Source organism: Lissotriton helveticus, chromosome 7, assembly GCF_964261635.1.
Source record: "Lissotriton helveticus chromosome 7, aLisHel1.1, whole genome shotgun sequence".
In the NCBI taxonomy this organism is placed as follows: domain Eukaryota; kingdom Metazoa; phylum Chordata; class Amphibia; order Caudata; family Salamandridae; genus Lissotriton; species Lissotriton helveticus.
The window spans coordinates 867,946,425-867,965,719 of record NC_136068.1 but is presented as its reverse complement, the minus strand read 5'-3'; the positions used below and the strand labels follow the sequence as shown (position 1 = coordinate 867,965,719).

General features: G+C 43.2%; 1 protein-coding gene across 1 annotated transcript in view; it reads left to right on the top strand.

Annotated features, from left to right (window-relative positions):
- WWC1 (WW and C2 domain containing 1) overlaps nt 1-19,295 on the top strand; it is a 385,050-nt gene that overhangs the window by 315,962 nt on the left and 49,793 nt on the right. The window contains exon 17 of the mRNA XM_078653391.1: nt 14,156-14,256. Within this exon, the coding sequence (XP_078509517.1) occupies nt 14,156-14,256 (101 nt within the window). The remainder of the gene's footprint in view (nt 1-14,155; nt 14,257-19,295) is intronic.

Below are 19,295 nucleotides of genomic sequence, written 5' to 3'. Positions count from 1 at the left end.
TTTCTTTTTCTGAGGGTCATAAAAGAGCTAATATTAGGGGATCATAATTCTTGTTAAATGGTTCTCCCTCAGAACAAATACTCCTAACATGTGCTTCTTAGGGATCATTGATTCAAGATTTTGAGGTCCTTGGGCGGAGATACTTTCCTACAAAGTTGGCAGCAAAACGAAAGCGGCTTACTGCTCCGTATCTTGTATGGACATATCATAGCCATTAGGGAAATACCACGTCCACCCATGTACCCGCCTCTTTTAGAAAGTCCCTGAGGTCAGGTGTCCAGAAATATCGGTGGTTACAGTTCCTACACCTAATGCAGCATTCATTCCCTCTTCAGATGCTCCGATTTCAGAAGGAGAATATTGTTACAGAATGACAGTTGTAATAAATTAGAGTTCTTGGTGTGTCATTTGGGAAGACCTGAGGCATTAGGTCAATTAAATAAAACATATTTATTGTAATAGAGTAACATTTGCAGAAATCTGCAATTCCTTGCTGTTTATGATCTGATCTGTGATATAAAGACATTTATGTTGAATATGTTTTCCTGTTTAGAAAGAGCACTGCTTGCTCCTATGCATTGCGTTTTTTATTATATTGCTCCTGGCTCCAGTTTAAGATTATATTGAATGTATACTATTAATCCTTTTTCAAATTGTTGGTCAAGGCAAAATAAAATGCGAGGGCTTACCCGTGTTCTGTTGATCCTCTCCAGGATACAGAATTGTCTGCGTTTTTTGAAGAAGCCTGCTTCTGGTTGTTAGAGAATGTTGTACCAGAACCAGTCTGGATACATTTCTTTACCAACATATGACATGTTCCTTTAGTCTGATGATGTCTTAAGTTGAGAGAGGGCGATCACATCCCACCCTCCATTGATTGTCTCAGACTATCCATAAAAGAATCCACATGTTTTCTGATGTTTTTCATTCAGTTTCCCGCCTAGGCACATAACTTGTCTCAAGACATGATTTTAAGCCAAACCTGTGTCCCGATGTATTTTCTCATTCAGTGCCCGGTTATCTGACTGACCATTTGACAGTCCATGATGTGACTGAGGAGACCCACATATAGTTCACATACCATGCGGTGCTGCGCCTACCATGATCTATAGGGCAGGGTACATTCCACTTATGGAAAGTGGCACCTGTGGAACTCTACAAACACATTCCTGGCATAGCTGATATCTATAGTGCCCTGAATTTGACACTCCGAATTAACTTTACCAGCTTTGATTCTTTGACATGCCTGGCCCACTCCATGCACAGCTTAGATAAATTGGCGGAGGTGTGTGAAAGGGGTAGTGATGTGTGGGTACTTGTGCCGGTTTATTTCCCTGTGTTGTTCCGATGCTGGCAAACGCTGCTTGTGAATGGCGTGTCTAATTACAAGTCCTGTTATGTAATAATACTTGGCAGCTATTTTATCTGCCTTGGCTGGTTGTGATGCTGACTCGAACCTGCTGGGATTTACTGACCTATAATTTTCTTGCATGACACATCTTTTATTACTAGTTCTGTTGGGAGTTTTTATAATGCATTCACAGATTAAAATGTGTCTGAACCAGATTGTTTTGCCCTGCCTCTTCTCTCTACCTTCTCCCAGTTGCAGTGCAATTAGTTTTCACACCCGTTAACGGAAAGAGCGCCTGAGCAGTCACGAGGCACTGTGGAAAAAAACCTCCAACATGCCTGCATGTGTCAGCCGGGTTTATTGATTAGGATGTTTTTTGACCCGGTCTCCCACTGTGCAGTTGTTGTGGTGGTCTTTGTCAATAGTTTGAGTTTATTGAACTGCCAAAGACACGGAAATCAGGCCAATCTGAGCTATGTTCTTTATACTAACCTGTTATTTCTCTGACTGGGCGGCTGTGCTTGCACAGATCGAATGAATGAGGATACGAGTTTCTGACTAATCGGAGATTTGTTCAACATTATTATTTTATTTGAGGTGTATCTGGAGTACATTATTTGCAGATTACCTATATGCACTATGCATCGATTTCCTTATCTTCTCAAGCTAGAAAGCACATACAAAAAGATTAATACCTAGGATGAATGCTGTTTTTTTAGACTAGGACATTTGTAGTTTTTTTTTGTTGACAATATGCATTCATGATTAGACCAAATTATTAAATACAGACTTTTTTTTTTATTCAGACATCGCGGTCTCCTTATGCAGCCATGCACCTTTCATTAAGGAACATTTACTCAATGTTTGTGCACGCAACTGGATGGTAAAATTTCCACTCAAAATGTTGTTTTAGTATTTTTTAGCCACTCAGTGTTGTTTGCTGCCATCCGACCAGAGTTCTTACTCAATCCTTCACCTTAGTCTAACGGAATAGTCTTATTCTGAAAATCTGCTTGGCCACCACCTTCCGCCAAACTTTTTTAAAAATGTTCTAGAATGTAACTTCCCAGGGCCATGGCTCAAGTCCCAGGAGTTTCTGAGCGTCTGCATTATTGGGAATGCTGTACATACTCAGAAATGCTCATGTGTTCTTCTTTTGGTAACATGACAGAAATACCAGAGTACAGTACTATGGTCCCTCTTGAGGGAAATGTTAATGAATCAGTCCAAAGCGATATTCTTACTGTCCTTAAAAGTCTGTGCCGATTAGTGTTTTCCCCTTTTCAGGATTAACGCCAGGCTTTTCCCACTGCAATTTAACCAGTGTCGGTTTTTTTTAGTTCAGGAAGATGCTCTAATACGTGTTTCCCCTCTGCTTGGTGTGACATAAATAATGCTGATAAAGTAGCTTAAAAGTATTTTCTCAAGTCTGTTTTGTGGTATAGCCTCCAAGTTGGCCGAATGTTTGCCGCTAAAATTGCCACAGTATATGATTTTTTTGCTAAAGAAGTCCATATGGGTTTGTTGCATTTCTAGTCAAAAATTAGGATTTTTTTGATTATATTACAGTGTTTGAACTGTATCATGTTTTTGGAGCAAAGGGCAATGCATATTTTGGGCTCCTGTTCAGAACAACGTTGAAGTTTAGTGAACATGTTGATGCCAAACAATATTGAATTATGTTTAAACTTTCAAAAATGTGGTCACGCAAAAACAGCTGAAATATCTCTTTTCTGGTGGTGTCTCAGACATCTTTAGGATAGCATTGGGTAGACTGAGCGGAGTGAGATGTTGTGGGCGCGAGTAGTTAAGATGAAGAAATTTACACAGGTGAAATAAAGACAGAGAAAAATCACCTGCCAAGGGGGTTTCTTGAAGGTAGTGCCTGGAGCAGTAGCTTTGCTCATGCCATAATCTGTATCTGTTTTTGAAGGCATTAGAACTTTTCCTGTTTTAAGCCTTTGTTTCAGTATTCTGCTTAGATGGCAGAACCAGCAAGTTATTTATCGTTTTTATTTACTTTTCCATTTATTATTTGCTATTCCTGTTGTTCATAAGAAAATCAGTCACAGGTGACTATGGTATTCTACCAAATATGTTGCTAACACACTTTCTATATAAACCCCAATCTGTGACTGGGGGTGAATGTTTGATTTATTCAGCATTCCGTCCATCATCTGTTTTTTTTGCTTTTGTCACCCTAAGTGAGAAGGGTATGCTCAGGCGTGGCTGCCATGCTCATTGTGCCACTGGATGCAAGCTAGCCTGGCTGATGTGGGGTGATATCCCGAAACCGGTCCCTGTATGCTTGTTTCTGGCCCAGGGAATACTTGGCCTGGCATTTCGGGCTGGACTGCTCCCATGGTTAGCAGGGTCAAGAAAGATTTGCATATGGCTGGGTGCAAACTGGTGGTGTGGTGAGCAAAAAAGCAATGGATTAAACCCAGATCTGTGACTGGGGGTGAATGTTTGATTTCTTCAGGAATCCATTTATTATCTATTCTTTATACTTTATATTTGAAAATCTGTATAATGCACTGCTGTTTAAACCCTACTGCTGTGCACCTCCTTGTATAAAATAAGCTCAGCAGGCCGCCCGCAAACTGTCAAACACATTTTTACAATAATTCTATAAAATATTAAATACTGCAAGCAAGTTAGAGAATGTTATGAGTTTTAAGCACGCGCATTCTGACTAACATAGAAAAGATGATTTGCAGTAATGCATTTCGAATTTGCATTATAGAAATATAAAGGGTAAAACATAGCATATCAAACCGCTCAAGTGAGAATTTTCCAGACGGTATCCTTTGTCTTACTTAATTTTTTTAATAAACCCTGCATATGAAATTAAAAATACTGCAGTCAAAGGAATTTAACAAAAATGTATGTTCAGTTTTCTTGTTTCTGTCATTCCCAGCTGCAAACTAGCCTGTGTCACAACACCTCTTGTCAGTGTTGGAAATGTTACACTAGTTCAATATGAAACTGCAAGCCCTAAAGTGCACTGTGTTGTTGGCTAAAATACCAGAAATGGCAGAATATTATTCATTTGAAATGGGGCCAGCCCTGAACACATTTAACAGTTTAGACATTGAAGATATGTTCCTTTATCGCCCTTAAAAGTACAGTTAAAAAACGTCCATTTTCAGAAATGATGGGGTAGGTTTATTTGAACCAAACTAGTCAAGACATCTGGTGGCTCAAGGTCTCCAAGAAGTAAAAAATAAGAAAAAGGAAAGCTTCTGAAAACACCTTTTTGCCAAGCCTCCCATGGGCTACAGCAGTCATCTCAGGAGCTTCTCCCACCTTCAGGAAATCATTACATACAGATAGTAGAACTGTAAATTCCCTTCTCTGCTTTTGACGTTTACTAAAAACTCACCTGTTCAAACTTTACGTAGCCCAGTAATCACTGCTTTCACCAGACTAACTGGTACCTCTGTAGGTCAACGGTATGATATCTACTTTTAGTCCTTCCTCTATATCCATCACCGTCCACCTTCCTTCAGTTTAAACATCCTACCCCTCCCATCCTCTGCCCATAGTACACCCCAACCCTCACCTTTCATAACTAATCCATATCAAATCCAATTTCTTCCCTTCTCTTTACTCCTGACCCAATACCACAGTTGTAACATCTTACTCAACTATGGCAACTTTCCCTATTCTTTGTAAGAAAATGTATCATTGTTATTTTTAACATGTAAAGCGACTTTGTGACTTTGTGCCATAAAAATATGCTAAATAAATAATGAATAAATAACGCTATGGAACAAGTGCTTTCTAGAATGAATTTCAATATTTGCCTTCTTTGTACTCTATCTGGGGTTTGCCTGGGGCAAGCCTGTTGTCTGTTTTTTCTGTGACCCTCTCACCTACCAGGAACACTCATTCATTTTCTGGCCTTGCTTCTAAGCTCCAGATATCTCCTGCCATCTGCTCTTTTCATAAGGGAAGTAGTGACATAGTTGTTCCCATCTTAACATGGCTCACTTAGTGAAAAGAAACTGCCTGTTAGTTTCCCAATCAATCATAATTGGCCAGTTTCCTTTCTGGCACTTCCTGTTTCCTGTAAATCAGTTCCTGCTTCTTCACATTTACTTTCTGTTTCTCCCTATAAAAAAGAGCTGGAAACATTAGAACTATGTCCAACAAACTCTCCAGTAACTTTTTGTCAATGGGTTATAAGCCCCTAGTTCCTGTTTTTAGGTCGAGCCTATAGCAGCGCACATGCACTGCTTGCTCGACTTTTCGTAAGGGGCTTCAGAAATCGCCCCAAGCTCACAGGCTAATGGGCTTTGCGTGCGTCTTTCAAATAAAGACAGCACGCAATTGGGCAAAGTCGGGTGCATGTCTCGCCTTTGCTCCGCCCACAGCCTATTGGTGTCGGATACCCACACAGGCCACATCTGTTTTCAATTATCGTGCCAAGACACGGGCACGATAATTGAAAACAGATCGCTCGCTGGGGCGGGCGCGCGCACCACTCGCAGGCTTGTTACATATCCACCCCTTCTGATCTCCTACCGCCCATGCGTTCCTTACTTTCTTCACCCCGCCGCTCTAAACACTTCTCTCCTTAATCCGTTGCGCACACACCCTTCTCACCTGTCCTTCCCCTCTACCTCTGCCTCGTACCTCTTCCTGCCTTTCTCCCTGTCCAGTCACCTATCCTTTTCCATTTCCGACCGCCACCCCCACCCCCTTCCTTCTTTTACCCCAAAGGTGCAGTTACGTTTAAGCAGCATTTTTTTGCACAAAAATGTGTGTGCTGCTGAGACGGGGCTCGTTTGCTCGGGTAGGTAGCACCGAGGAGCCGGCGTCTTGGCGCTGCTGTCCGGAGAAAGACGCACTGGGGCTAAGGCGTGGGAAGCGTTTGGACACTCCGTTTCCCCCCAGGCTTGTACTGAGGAGCTTGAAGGTCACTTGCTAAAAGCCAGCATACAACAGTATCGACCGTGAGAGCAAACAAGCAGTCCCCAGGGCGCAGCTCTTCCAGAAATATAAAGCCATATTAAAAAATATTATACATTTATAGATGATTGATGCTGTGGGTGCAAGGGGTCTGATCAAACCTTAGGCGAGGAATCACCCACGGCAACACCAAACGAGCAGCTAACTCCAAAGAAACCACACCTACGGAACCAACACCAGCAGGAGCCGCACTCGGCGGAGTAAATGTGTTATTTGTGTTTCCAGAAACATTTGCAGCGTGCAGGCCCGATTGTGTTCATCTTGTAAACATGGCACAGGGTGCTGGGCGGGGACGGGTGGTGAGAAGATGATCAAATTATGTGTTTGAGACGTTTTTACTTCTTGTCCACGATTTTGCACTTGGGTTTTGGCACGGAAGCAGAACACGAGAAATGCACACTTATTAAAGGCCTGGGCATTAATGGCGACAGGGCACCCACTGTAAATTCAGAAGGAAGTTCCTGCTTTGCAAGGGGTGAGCCTGTAAGTCTTTCATGTGTTTGTGAGGCACCCTTCAAGACTGATTGCTTTACCATAGAACTTCCAAAGTCGGGAGGGAGCACTTCACCACCACAGTTACAGACCTCTAGCCCCCGTCCATGCACCACACATTTAGTGCATGTAATACATCCTGCACAGGAAAGAATTATGCCTTTGTTCGGCTTCTCACACACATACACATGTTTTTTCTTGGCAACTGGCAACAAACCTTGCATTTATTCGGCCATCTCCTGCACGAAACGATTCTGTGATTCATAAACGTTTCTCCTTTGGTGTTGCAAAATTCACGCATCACGCGTACACGTGCGGTTGTTCTGTTCCCAGTTGTTTTGAATGTGGCTTCTCACCAATAAGCCACACAATCACTACACTCCCACCTGGGAGTCAAATATATCATTACACCTTTGAATAATATACACTTTTAAGCATGTCTTACCACCCCTGGCACAGCAAGACTGCAGCACAAAACAAACAGCAGCTTTTAAAAAGGAGTTTTATTTAACAAAATGCAAAGACTATCACTTTTAGAATAAGGCTTGGGGTTTATTACATAATACTCTCTAAACAAAGGCTGTCTCAGATACCAAATCCATTAGATTCAAATATATGTATCAAACGTATAATCTAAAGGCATGAATCAATAACTGAGCAAACTATAATACTGATTATAAACAAGCAATAACTGATATAAGATAAGATACACTGAACGTCCTGCAAGAGATCAGAAAGATATATATACAGAGTTGAGGATCACTCTAAATTTGTAACCTACCACACCACAAAGAAAACCCCTCAAACGATCACTGCCACTGGCTCACAAAACTCAATACATCACCTGATGTATACACTGCCCACTTCTGGCCGGGGGAAGTCTTCACATAGCCGGGGATCAGAGCTCAGCAATCAGGGTTCAATCAGAGGTAGACACGTCTGCCCTCACTCGGAATCCAAACTTCCACTTCTACCAGACCAGTCGAGGCTCCCCCTTTTAATACAAGTGGAAACGTTGGTCGAAGTTTCTAGCAAGCCTCGCCTCCTTTTCCCATCAGATTCCGTACCACTCCGTGCCAAGGACACAGCATCGGTTGATCAGGCCTTTGCTATGACTTCGAGAAGGAGCCTGTACATTCCTCTGATAAGAACCGGTTTTCTCTAGTCCGAAAAACAGGAGGAAAGCAAAACATGCCCTCATCAGCTCTGCAGCTTCGTGCAGGACAGAAAGGCCCAAAGCAAGATGGAATTGAAAAGCAAGATGACATGAGAGCATGTCAAAGGCAATAGTCAGCACTGCCATAAAGCAAGGTGAAGTCAGAGAACAGAATGGTCAAAGCCAATAGTAAGAACTCCTAATTCTCACCAATGCACACACATTCCTGCACACCTTCAAATACACATCCCACACGCTCTGCTCTTGGCAAGACTGTTCCACTCCGTAACAGCTCCCACTGAAAGACAGCAAGATTACAGAACAGAAGAGAAGCAGGCAAATGCAGGACCATCCTACATTAAGGAACACACTAAAATCAATTAAAATGGTGGTGGTGAGGGTCATCATAGGGTGCCAAAATTACAAGAGTGGCTCATTTATTACACCAGTGTCTCGTGACCAGGGCGCCTTTGGTTTCTTTCTCCCTCGTCTTTCCTTGTCTATCACTCGCAGACACAGAGTTTCGCTGCAGCTAAAATACGAAAAAAACAAAGACAAAGGTGGCCTAACTACTTGTGGTTACTTTAAGATGACGAAGGCGCCCCCCACCACCTGCCCTGCACATGCCCGGCCCCTCCCCAGGGAGACACACACACATTCTTGCCCTTGTATTAGGGGGGGTTTCCAGCTTTTTACTCGGCCCATTGCGTCCAGGAGATTCAAAAACAACTCCAGACCGACCTGCCGGTTTATCGCACAGTTGGCAGTCAACTTCAGCCTGTCTCGGCGCAAGCATGGCGGAGCTGGCCGGAGGATCCGCGGAGCCTCCTTCAATCTCCCATACCTTGCTAAATAATCATACAGCGTGTTGTTACTAGTTTTAAACCATACTGTGTTTTGTAATGATATAAGCAATAGACATTGAAACTGGTCCCTTCTGGGCATGTACAACAGCAGAACTGTAAACGGTGTGGCATCATTACTTTGATTCACTAGGCCACCCTAAGCAGTTGTTCCACAAACTGTTGTGTCAAAATAATGTGATTACATTCCTCTAAAGGAAACCGCAATCCATCTCTGTGATTGTTGAGGAATTGTGAGACGTGTTTGGCTTTAACAGTAATATTTCTCATTATTTGTCACAGTATTATCAGTTTCTGTTGTGAATATCTGAAACGAAAATGAGAGTCTTCCTAAACAAGCATTTGTAATGCAATAGGTCTTGCATTGCTAAAAGTTTGAGCTATTGACGTTGTAAATGATAATGCAACGCAAATAGCTCAAACTTTCTGTAATGCGAGACCTATTGCATTGTAAATGTTTGTTTGTCCTTGGTATTTTTCTTTAGAGAACTCTGCATCTACTCCTTTTCCATTTTCCATTCCAATTTGATTTGTTATGATCCTCACATATTTTGATTTGGGTTCTTTGTGTGTCTGGTCAAATCCTCTCTGTCTCAAGGTCTCAAGGTTTTTTCGCACCACTTTGTTTTTTCCTTCAGTCAGCGAGCATTCAAGGAAAAACCTGTTGCCGCCACGTGATGTTCCTAAATGTTAAGCAATACGTCGGCTACAGGAAAGAGTTGCCCTTACTTGGATGAGTGAAGAAGGTGCAGCCGTTGCATCTATTGTCAGATTGCCACACCAACAACTTGAATCAGATATGGATACTATGCAGGTCCTTGCAGGAGCCTTAAAAACCAAGCTCATAAACAGAAATTGTAGCGAGGCAAATATCCGGCTCTTGCTGCTATTGAGATTGCTGTGTTTAGCGCTAGTACAGTGTGATATTCTGGAAATGCAACTAAACTAAAGACATTTCTGAATCCACTTTGCCTTTCACCCACCTCAATTTGTTTCAGACATCTCTTAAATGGAACACCTTATTGAAAGTCTTTCTGGGCTAGCTTCGGCTTGGGCCAATCCATTAGCTGGAGAATCAAACACATTGGTGGATAACTATGCAAGCTTTCTGAAAATACTCTGTAGCAAGGGAATACTGATGTGCTAGCTGATGTGACTGTTTTTGTCAGTTGATTGCTGAGACCACCTGGATTGAAAGAACTCAGATGACAATTTTCAGGTGGGGACTTCAGGAAAAGATAAAGGGTGAATTCACTTTGTCAGCTTGACCAGTGTCCTTGATGAAGTTAATAGTGCTCCTCATTGAACATTGCCTTCTAGAACTTTAGAATGCGAGATGGATGATTCAAGGTCCCGACCCACACCACTTTTCACAAATATTCTCTGCTTAGAACTGAAGAATGAGTCCAGTTCTGCTAATAAAGTAGTAACAATTCAGATCAGAACCAGTAGGGTTCCACTGTCTGAGGCCAAAAGAGACTGAAGGAGAGGAGGCGGTTAATGCCTTTACTGAGTGCAGGGTGGTAATTTGGAAAGAGCTTGTACTATACTCCCAGGAAGGAAGGCAGGATAGACAAGAGCCCTTGAAAGGGAGAAGGCAACAGGTAGTCAATGGCTCCTTTGTGTTGGATCTTCTTGTACAGAGACCAGCTCTCATATGTTCCTTCATCAGGCTTTATTCTTTCAGAAGATGAAGTTGTGGTTCCAGTGCTACTTAATTGAGTTTTTTTCTGGAATGTATTTTCATTATGAAGGGGCACAATAGAATAAAGTTCTGTGTTTCAAAAAGGGTGCCCGACCACATGTAGAAAATTTATAGAACACCAGTAAAAGATAAGACAGTACCATTGCTGATTTCTTTAGCAGGATATAAAGAAACATTATCTTTAAGTATTAGCTCTTCACTCAATTTTGCAGTATTTTGTTTCGGATACTCACACATTCCATAAATAAACTGGGCTACTGAACAATTTCCAAGTTTTCTCAAATTTGCCATGAGCATTACCTTTTTATGGGGATTGTTGAGCTCCTTTAGAAGAAACCCAGGCTGAGTCAAAGAACGCTCCTATGGTCTCTTTATTGCCAATTTATGCACAACATCAAGACTATGCTAATATTTTTTGTAAAACATACTGACCTATCTTTGCCACGACATAGAGAATTTGATGGTGCCATACATATTGAATTCAAGGATCAGATGCCATTTGTGAATATATATTACTTGTTAAGAAAGACACTTAAACAAGTGATATATATTCACAGATCGAGCTTGGTGAAGATGGTCACACTCTCCAGGATGTCTCTAGTTAAGGGAAGAGTTTATCGATCTTTGATTATTACCTTTCTGAAACATTGAAAATCAATGCAGCGTTGTAATACTTTAAAGACAAAAACAAAGAAGCCCGTGCTGGAGATGAAGATGTGTTTTTGTCTTTAAAGTATTACAACGCTGCATTGATTTTCAATGTTTCATAAAGGTAATAATCAAAGATTGATAAACTCTTCCCTTAATTAGAGACATCCTGGAGAGTGTAACCATCTTCACCAAGCTCGATCTGTGGGGTACATACAGTCTGGAGAGGTGTGGAATACTGCTTCCAGTACTCCCTTTAAGCATTTTGAATATCTGGTCATGCCCTTAGGGTTGGTCTGTGCCCTTCCAGTGTTCAAATGATTCATGGTTCAAGTATTCAGACACCTTAAATCAATGTGCGGTAGTATACACACATGAAGCTCATTTTTTTCTTGGAGTTTCGCAGACCATAGATTTTATGTCACTTCAGTTCTGCCCAGATTTAGACAGCCCCAACATTTTTGTAAACCGGAAAATGTGAATTAAAGAAAATTCTTAGTGAATACCATCGGTTTCCTGCAACAGCACATGGAATCTCTATTGGTCAAAAAAGATTTCTTCAAATAATGACTGGGCAACTCGAACTATATTCAAGGAAATCCAGTGTTCCATGGGATTTGCTAATATTTATCGTCTGTTCATTGTAAGCTTTGCTTGGTATACCAATAACATTATTAGAGTTTAAGAAAGCATAAAGAATGGATTTTCTTTTCGGTAGGGCAGAGGAGGAACCATTTAAAGATGTTAAAAGTAACTTTACCCAAAGAACTATTCTAAGATATCTGAATGCAAAAAAAGAAAGTTACTATGGACGATGATTTTTCTGGCAGTGCTGCGTTTGTTGCAAATGCTAGAGGATGACCGTTTGGAATATTCAATCTGTTATCTTTTACATAATTTATCTCATTGTAAAGCTAACTATTTCATTCTTTAGATGGAGCTCTTAGCCATAAAACATGCATGTCTGGAGTGGAGACGTGTTAGTTGAGATTAATAAAAAGAATCTTCTATGTCACCGCAAATGGAGTAGACAGGCCCATGGGGTATACTTCTCTAAGAATGACTTTTTTTTCATGACTTCCATATTAGGATCTAAGAATATATTAGCAGAGGCTTTATCTTGATGCGATCCAGATTGTGTATGACTAGCATTCAAAATTGTCTTCCTCTAACCTGAATTATGGGGTTAAGGAAGCACAGATAGCGAGAGTCCTTCAGATTTGGCAGAGTTCTGAGTTAGACACCTTTAATACAACTAATGGCCTATAGTTTCAACAACAAGCCTTATTCATTCTTATAAGGTGTTGGAACAGAAGGTCATGAAAGTGTGTTACTGTCCCACTATTTCTGGCCTTGATATTAGGATCAGTTTTGATGTCGTTCTGGCGGCCATGGGTAACAAACGATGTTATAGAACATGTCACCTCTTGTACGGTGCGTACTGAAGAGAAGTTTCAGCACACAAGGCTGTTTGGATATCGGTTTCCTCTTTGTGTACCACCAAACTGCTGCACTTTTTACAGAACTTATTGTTGTTCATCCTGCTCCCAATAGTTACTGAATGGTTATGCTTACAGTTCATGGCCTTTCTAAGATTATGCATTTCACCCCATTCAAGAAAGTTTCGCCCCATTCAAGAAGGTTTCGGCAGCTCCTTATATGGCTTAAGGTTTCATAACTGATGTGTTTCATCTTCAAGGCATTCCAACTCTCATAATGTTTGATCAAAGATCCCAATACTTTTCTCAGTTCTGAAACACTCTTTGTTCTGCTGTTGGTCTCAAACAAACCATTTCATCTGGTTATCATCCCCAATCAAGTGGCAGACTGAAAGCGTGAACTAGTTCCTAGAACAAATGTTTCTATAATGCCGAATTTTCATAAAGTAATGTCAAGCATAGCTCTATCAAGCTTGTCTCCATTCTCTGTCATAAAGGATTTGCGATTGCGCCTCTTATTGCCCCTATAGTGCTGGCGGTTTGAGAATATCCCAGTCAGTTAAAAGAACTACAAATCAAGGTTGCTGAGAATATTTGCATAGCTAAAAACAATATGTCCAAGAGTACCAATTCATTAAGAACAGTCTACTTAAACCTTTTTTCCTGGAGATCATGTCTGGCTATCCGCTATATTTATATCTGCCCAATCTCTGCCTTTCAAATATAGGCCAAAATGTTTTGTACCATTCCCCATTGTCAGCCAAATAAACCACATGACCTATCACATCCAATGATCTGCCTATTAGAAATTTCATCCGGGATTCCATGTTTCTCAACTGAAGCCATATATTACAGATTCCTTTATACTCGGAGGGAGACTGGTCAGAGAAAAAAAGTGGAGAGGCCAAACGATGGCGATTGATAAGGGAGTCATGCCTGATCTTAGCAAGAGAAAAGCTATATTTCACCAGAAATCTGACATAATTATGAATAGTCAAAATTACAGGATCAAATTGAATAGATTATGTAAGTTTCAGGTCAAGAATATGTTTATTGCATAGTTTTTCTTTCAAGAGGAGGTTAGAGGAGATGACTAGTTTGTAAGCAAAGGAGAGAGACCTCGGAATATTGAAGAATGTGTAATGTTTGTATTCAAACTTGTCACTTGCAAGTTACATACAGAAGGCTGCAATGGACATTCTGCACGCTGAGATAACTTATCAGCTATGTTTGTCTACTTCCTTGCTCAGACTCCTAAGTAAATTGTTGTAATAGTGTAAGGGCCGTTCTAAAGAAGATTGTGTCCAAAAACAGGTGGGATGCTTTGAAGATATTTGTATTTATTTTATTTAAGAGTCCTATAAAGCGCCTATATGACTCAAAGGTATCAGAATGCTGTATATGAGAAGTGGGCAGTGTTTTTAAAAACAAAGTATTAAGCTAATCCAAAATATTTTGAAAGAAGTAGGTTGTCTCTCCAAATTGTGCAAAGTAAAATTGCCCTGTATTTTGTTTGCTGTAAAGGACTCTGTGTGCGCACTTTTGGAACAGACTGCTGTGGAACTGGAAGCTGTAGAGAAGAGATTGGGGGACAGCAGAAGCACCTTAACCACAGAAGAGAGCTGGTACGTATGGAATCCTGGTAATGTAAATAAATTGAAACCGATAACCGCTTTGTGATTTATAATATCATCTCTTCCTCTTCCCTTTACTGCCATAAATATTCTAAACGTAAGTCACATAATTAATGGTAATCTGAATTTGCTGCTGAATTTAACCACTGATTGATTTTCATAAGAAATAACCGTTTCTTATTTTTAGTATTGCAAGTAAAATTTATTGTCGAAATTTTCAATAAAATAACTTTGAATAATAATTTTGAAAAAGGCTTCCATTCTGCCTCTGTTTAAAAAAAAAAAAGCCTGGTTTCTCCGGACCCCAGTAATTACCGCCCTATCTCCTGGTTGCCCTTGCTGGCAAAAATCCTGGTTAAATGTATAAATCAAGAGTTGACTACTTTTATCAAGAATAATAACATCTTGGATTCTACCCTGTACGGGTTCAGGAGTGAGCACAGCACAGAGCTCACCTTGATTACAGCCATGGAGGAGGTTCGACGCACGGTCGACAATGGAGGAAATGCTGATCTGATCTTGTTGGACCTCTCAGTACATTTCGATACGGTGGACCACGACTTACTGATAAGTCGTCTCTAAATGATTAACAAAGGCGGTGTAGCTCTTTCTCTTTTAAAATCTGTTTTATAGCAGAACATCCATACTATATTGCTTCTCAAGCACCTGTTGCTGTCAACCCTTTCAAATCTTTCTTCAGGTAAATAATGCCGCTAATGTAGTTCTTCTTGTCTGTACTCTCGTCTGGAATGTAAGTACAACATTGTTGAACTTTTAACATCTGGCAGACTATGTCCTCTTTTGCGAGAAGGACATGTAAACAAAGTCAATTCTGTAAGATCATCGATCTAATGGCAACAGTTTCTGTGTCTATAACTAGGAATCCTACAGCTGTACTAGTAGATAGTTTATCCACTACAGTAGGAACATTTCTAATATTTTTGTGAGTTCAGTATCACTCCTACAGATGGAATGAAAGCACCAAAAATGTCTCCTACAATTTCTCTAGCACTGTATGGGCCTAACGGGATTGGTCCCAGTGGCGGCGGGTGATCATGGGCAAGATGGGCGCCGCCCTGCCACCCTTGGGGGATACAAAAAAAGTGAGCTGGAACACCGAGCAGCTAGCAATAAATGTTGCTGGCTGCTCGTTGAACAAACATGGGCAAATCTGGGTTTTCTTTGAGGGGGACGGGGGGTAATGGTTCTTGGCTGCCTCTGCCTCCGACTCTGCTGCACATGCTTTTGGCAGGGCAAATAATTCTTCGACCTGGAGCCAGAAAGCAGAGCGGTGATGACATACAGGGGGGCAGGACCTGTGTATCACTGCCAGCATACAGCTTTGAATCTGGGTGAACTTCGTAGAGCCCAGGGAGGAGTCTGAAGCTCCCCATTCATTACAATGGCTGGGGGTGGGCCAGTGTACCTTCAGTGAAAGTAAGGGTGTGTGGCTGTGGCATCTCTGCCTCTTCCTTGAGAGAGACCCAGTTACAGTTGTTGCTTAGTGATTGGTGTACTGGGGTCTAGGGGAGGGGTCATTCCAGAATGTTCCAGTTTGGGATCATCTGTATCATGACTCCGAGCCCAGCAAGAGAGAACAGAACATAGATATGGAGCTGGTAGGAATTGAGGCAGGAGAGGCGAGCACTGACTAACTACTACTAGTAAGTATTGCAACACAGCCGAGTTAACTTAAATTGACCATAATGACGAAGGCTGCAGCTGCTTGCTTTAAAGTTTAATGAAAGTGAGCGTGACTAATTTAGAAGGGACACAGGCCGGGCCTTTCAGGCAGAATGCCACTAGTGAAAGGCCCGTTGGTGTTCCTTCTAAATCGTCACGCATATATATGCCCCCCAGAGTTTGGAGTGTGGGGGACACGGACAGGGAAGAGAGTGGGGGGGGCGAGGGGAGAAAGGAAATTCCCCTCTCCCTTCTGTGATTAACGGCGAAAGCGCTATGCATAATGATGACCCTGCCCTTGCCCTGTGACTTGCCTCCAGATACCTGTGATCAGGCTGCAAGCTTGACTGGGCTAAAAGAATTTAACACCCCTGCCCCTCCGACCCCTCCTCCGTCCTGTGTCTGAGCCCGGACTGCTGCTGCAGCTCGAGCTGCTGGTTCAGGCGTCTTATCTCCAACACACACACACACACACGTTTTTCACAGGTCTTCAAAAGTGCATTTATTATATTCCTTTGGAACTGGTTAAGGAGGGTTTGTTGTTTTGTTGACTGATTCCAGAATCCATATGTCCCCACTCTGCCTATTCGCTATTTCTTACTTTTTATTTTCATTTCACTGCCGCAGTAGTGAAAAGGCATCTCACAAGTAGGGACTACACATTTTCCCATTTGTTTATGTTCACAGAGTCTGCAAGAGAACATTTTGTTAAGAATACATTGTTACTTCATTTTCATTTTTGTTGTAATTTAGCCGTTAATGTTGGTTTCTTCTGTAGAGTGGTGCTGTACAGTGGTGCTGCAGAGTGGTGGTTTATATTTGTGCTGTAAAGGGGTGCTGCAGAGTGGTGGTTCAGATTGATGCTGTAAAGGGGTGCTGCAGAGTGGTGCTGCAGAGTGGTGCTGCAGAGTGGTGCTGTACAGTGGGGCTGCCGAGTGGTGGTTTATATTGATGCTGTAAAAGGGTACTGTACTGTGGTGCGGCAGAGTGGTGCTGTAAAGGCGTACTGTAGAGTGGTGCTGTAAAGGGGTACTGTAGAGTTGTGCTGTACGGTGGTGCTGCAGAGTGGTGCTGCAGAGTGGTGCTGCGGGTTGGTGGTTTAGATTGGTGCTGCAGAGTGGTGCTGTACAGTGGTGCTGCAGAGTGGTGCTGTAGAGTGGTGGTTTATATTGGTGCTGTAAAGGGGTACTGTACTGTGGTGCTGTGAAAGGGGTACTGCAGAGTGGTGCTGTGCAGTGGTACTGTGCAGTGGTCCTGTGCAGTGGTACTACAGAGTGGTGCTGTGCAGTGGTGCTGCAGAGTGGTGCTGCAGAGTGGTGGTTTATATTGGTGCTGGAAAGGGGTACTGTACTGTGGTGCTGCAGAGTGGTGCTTTATATTGGTGCTGTAAAGGCTTACTGTAGAGTGGTGCTGTAAAGGGGCACTGTAGAGTGGTGCTGTGAAAGGGGTACTGCAGAGTGGTGCTGTGCAGTGGTGCTGTGCAGTGGTACTACAGAGTGGTGCTGTGCAGTGGTGCTGCAGAGTGGTGCTGCAGAGTGGTGGTTTATATTGGTGCTGGAAAGGGGTACTGTTCTGTGGTGCTGCAGAGTGGTGCTTTATATTGGTGCTGTAAAGGGCTATTGTACAGTTGTGTGCAGAGTTGTACTGCAGAGTGGTGCTGCAGAGGGGTGGTTTAGATTGGTGCTGTGAAAGGGGCACTGTAGAGTGGTGCTGTAAAGGGGTACTGCAGAGTCAATCAATCAATCAATCAGGAGTTTGTTAAAGCGCAACTACTCACCCGTAAGGGTCTCAAGGCGCTAGGGGTGGGGGGGGGGGGGTGCAGGTTCCATTCCATCAAGGAGGGGGTCTGTCGAAGAGCCAGGTTTTGAGGTTTCTTGCGAAGATGGGGAGCGATGTTGTCTGTCGGAGGTGGAGCGGAAGGGCGTTCCATGCTTTGGCCGCGAGGAAGTAGAAGGAGCGGCCTCCCGATCTGGTCTTTCTGGTGCGGAGGACCACGGCGTAGGAGAGCTGGGCTGATCGTAGGGTCCTTTGGGGTGCGTGGAATTTGAGCCGGCTGTTCAGGTATGCTGGTCCGGTGCCGTGGAGGGCCTTGTGTGCGTGGGTGAGCATCTTAAAGGTAATTCTCGCCTCGACGGGGAGCCAGTGGAGTGTGCGCAGGTGCTGGGAGATGTGGCAGTGTTTTGGCAGGTTGAGGACCAGTCTTGCGGCGGCGTTCTGGATGTCCTGTAGCTTGCGGATGAGGTTTTTGTTTATTCCGGCGTAGAGTGCGTTGCCGTAGTCGAGTCTGCTGGTGACCAGGGCGTGAGTGACTGTCTTTCGGTGGTCGAGGGGGCTCAATTTGAAGGTTTTGAAGGTCTTACGAAGGAGGCGGAGGGTGTGGAAGCAGGAAGATGAGACAGAGTTGATCTGGCGGTCCATTTTGAGCTCGGAGTCCAGGATGATTCCCAGGGTGCGTGCGTGTTCTTTGGGGGTTGGTGGGTTTCCGAGGGCGGTGGGCCACCAGGTGTCGCTCCAGGCGTCGGGGTTTGGGCCCATGATGAGTACTTCTGTTTTGTTGGTGTTTAGTTGTAGTACAAAAGGGGGTGGCGATGGACGGAGCATCTGAATCAATCAATCAAACACTCACACCCAGTCAAAATATCTGGGTTTAATCCATCGCCTTTCTTTAGCCCACTCTGCCACCCCAGTTCAGACATGGCTATATGCAAATCAGTCTGACCCTGTGCCTCATGGGAACAGTCCAGCCTGAACTGCCAAGCCATGTCTTCCCTGGACCGGAAACAAGATTCCGAGGACCGGTTTCTGGCATTTCAGCCGTCTTCAGCCCGGCTTGCTTGAATCCAGTGGCAAAGTGAGCAAGGGACTCACGTCTGAGCATACCCTGCCACATTTATGGCGGCCAAAAGTGGTACCCCCTTTTGTACCGGTGTTTAGTTGTAGGCAGCTGTTTTTCATCCATTTGGCGACGGCTTCCATGCCTTCTCTAAAGTTGCGTCTGGCGGTGTTGGGCTCGTTGGATAGGGAGAGGATGAGCTGGGTGTCGTCTGCGTATGACACGATGTTGAGTCCGTAGGTTCTGACGATGGGGGCAAGTGGAGCCATGTAGACGTTGAAGAGCGTCGGGCTGAGGGAGGAGCCCTGGGGGACTCCGCAGGTGGTAGGTGTGGGGTCTGAGAGGAAAGGGGGGAGTCTGACCCGTTGCGTCCTGCCGGAGAGGAAGGAGCAGATCCAGTCGAGGGCCTTGTCCTGGATTCCTGCGTCGTAGAGTCTGCGTATTAGGGTGCGGTGGGAGACTGTGTCGAACCCGCTGATAGGTCTAGGAGGATGAGGGCTACTGTTTCTCCTTT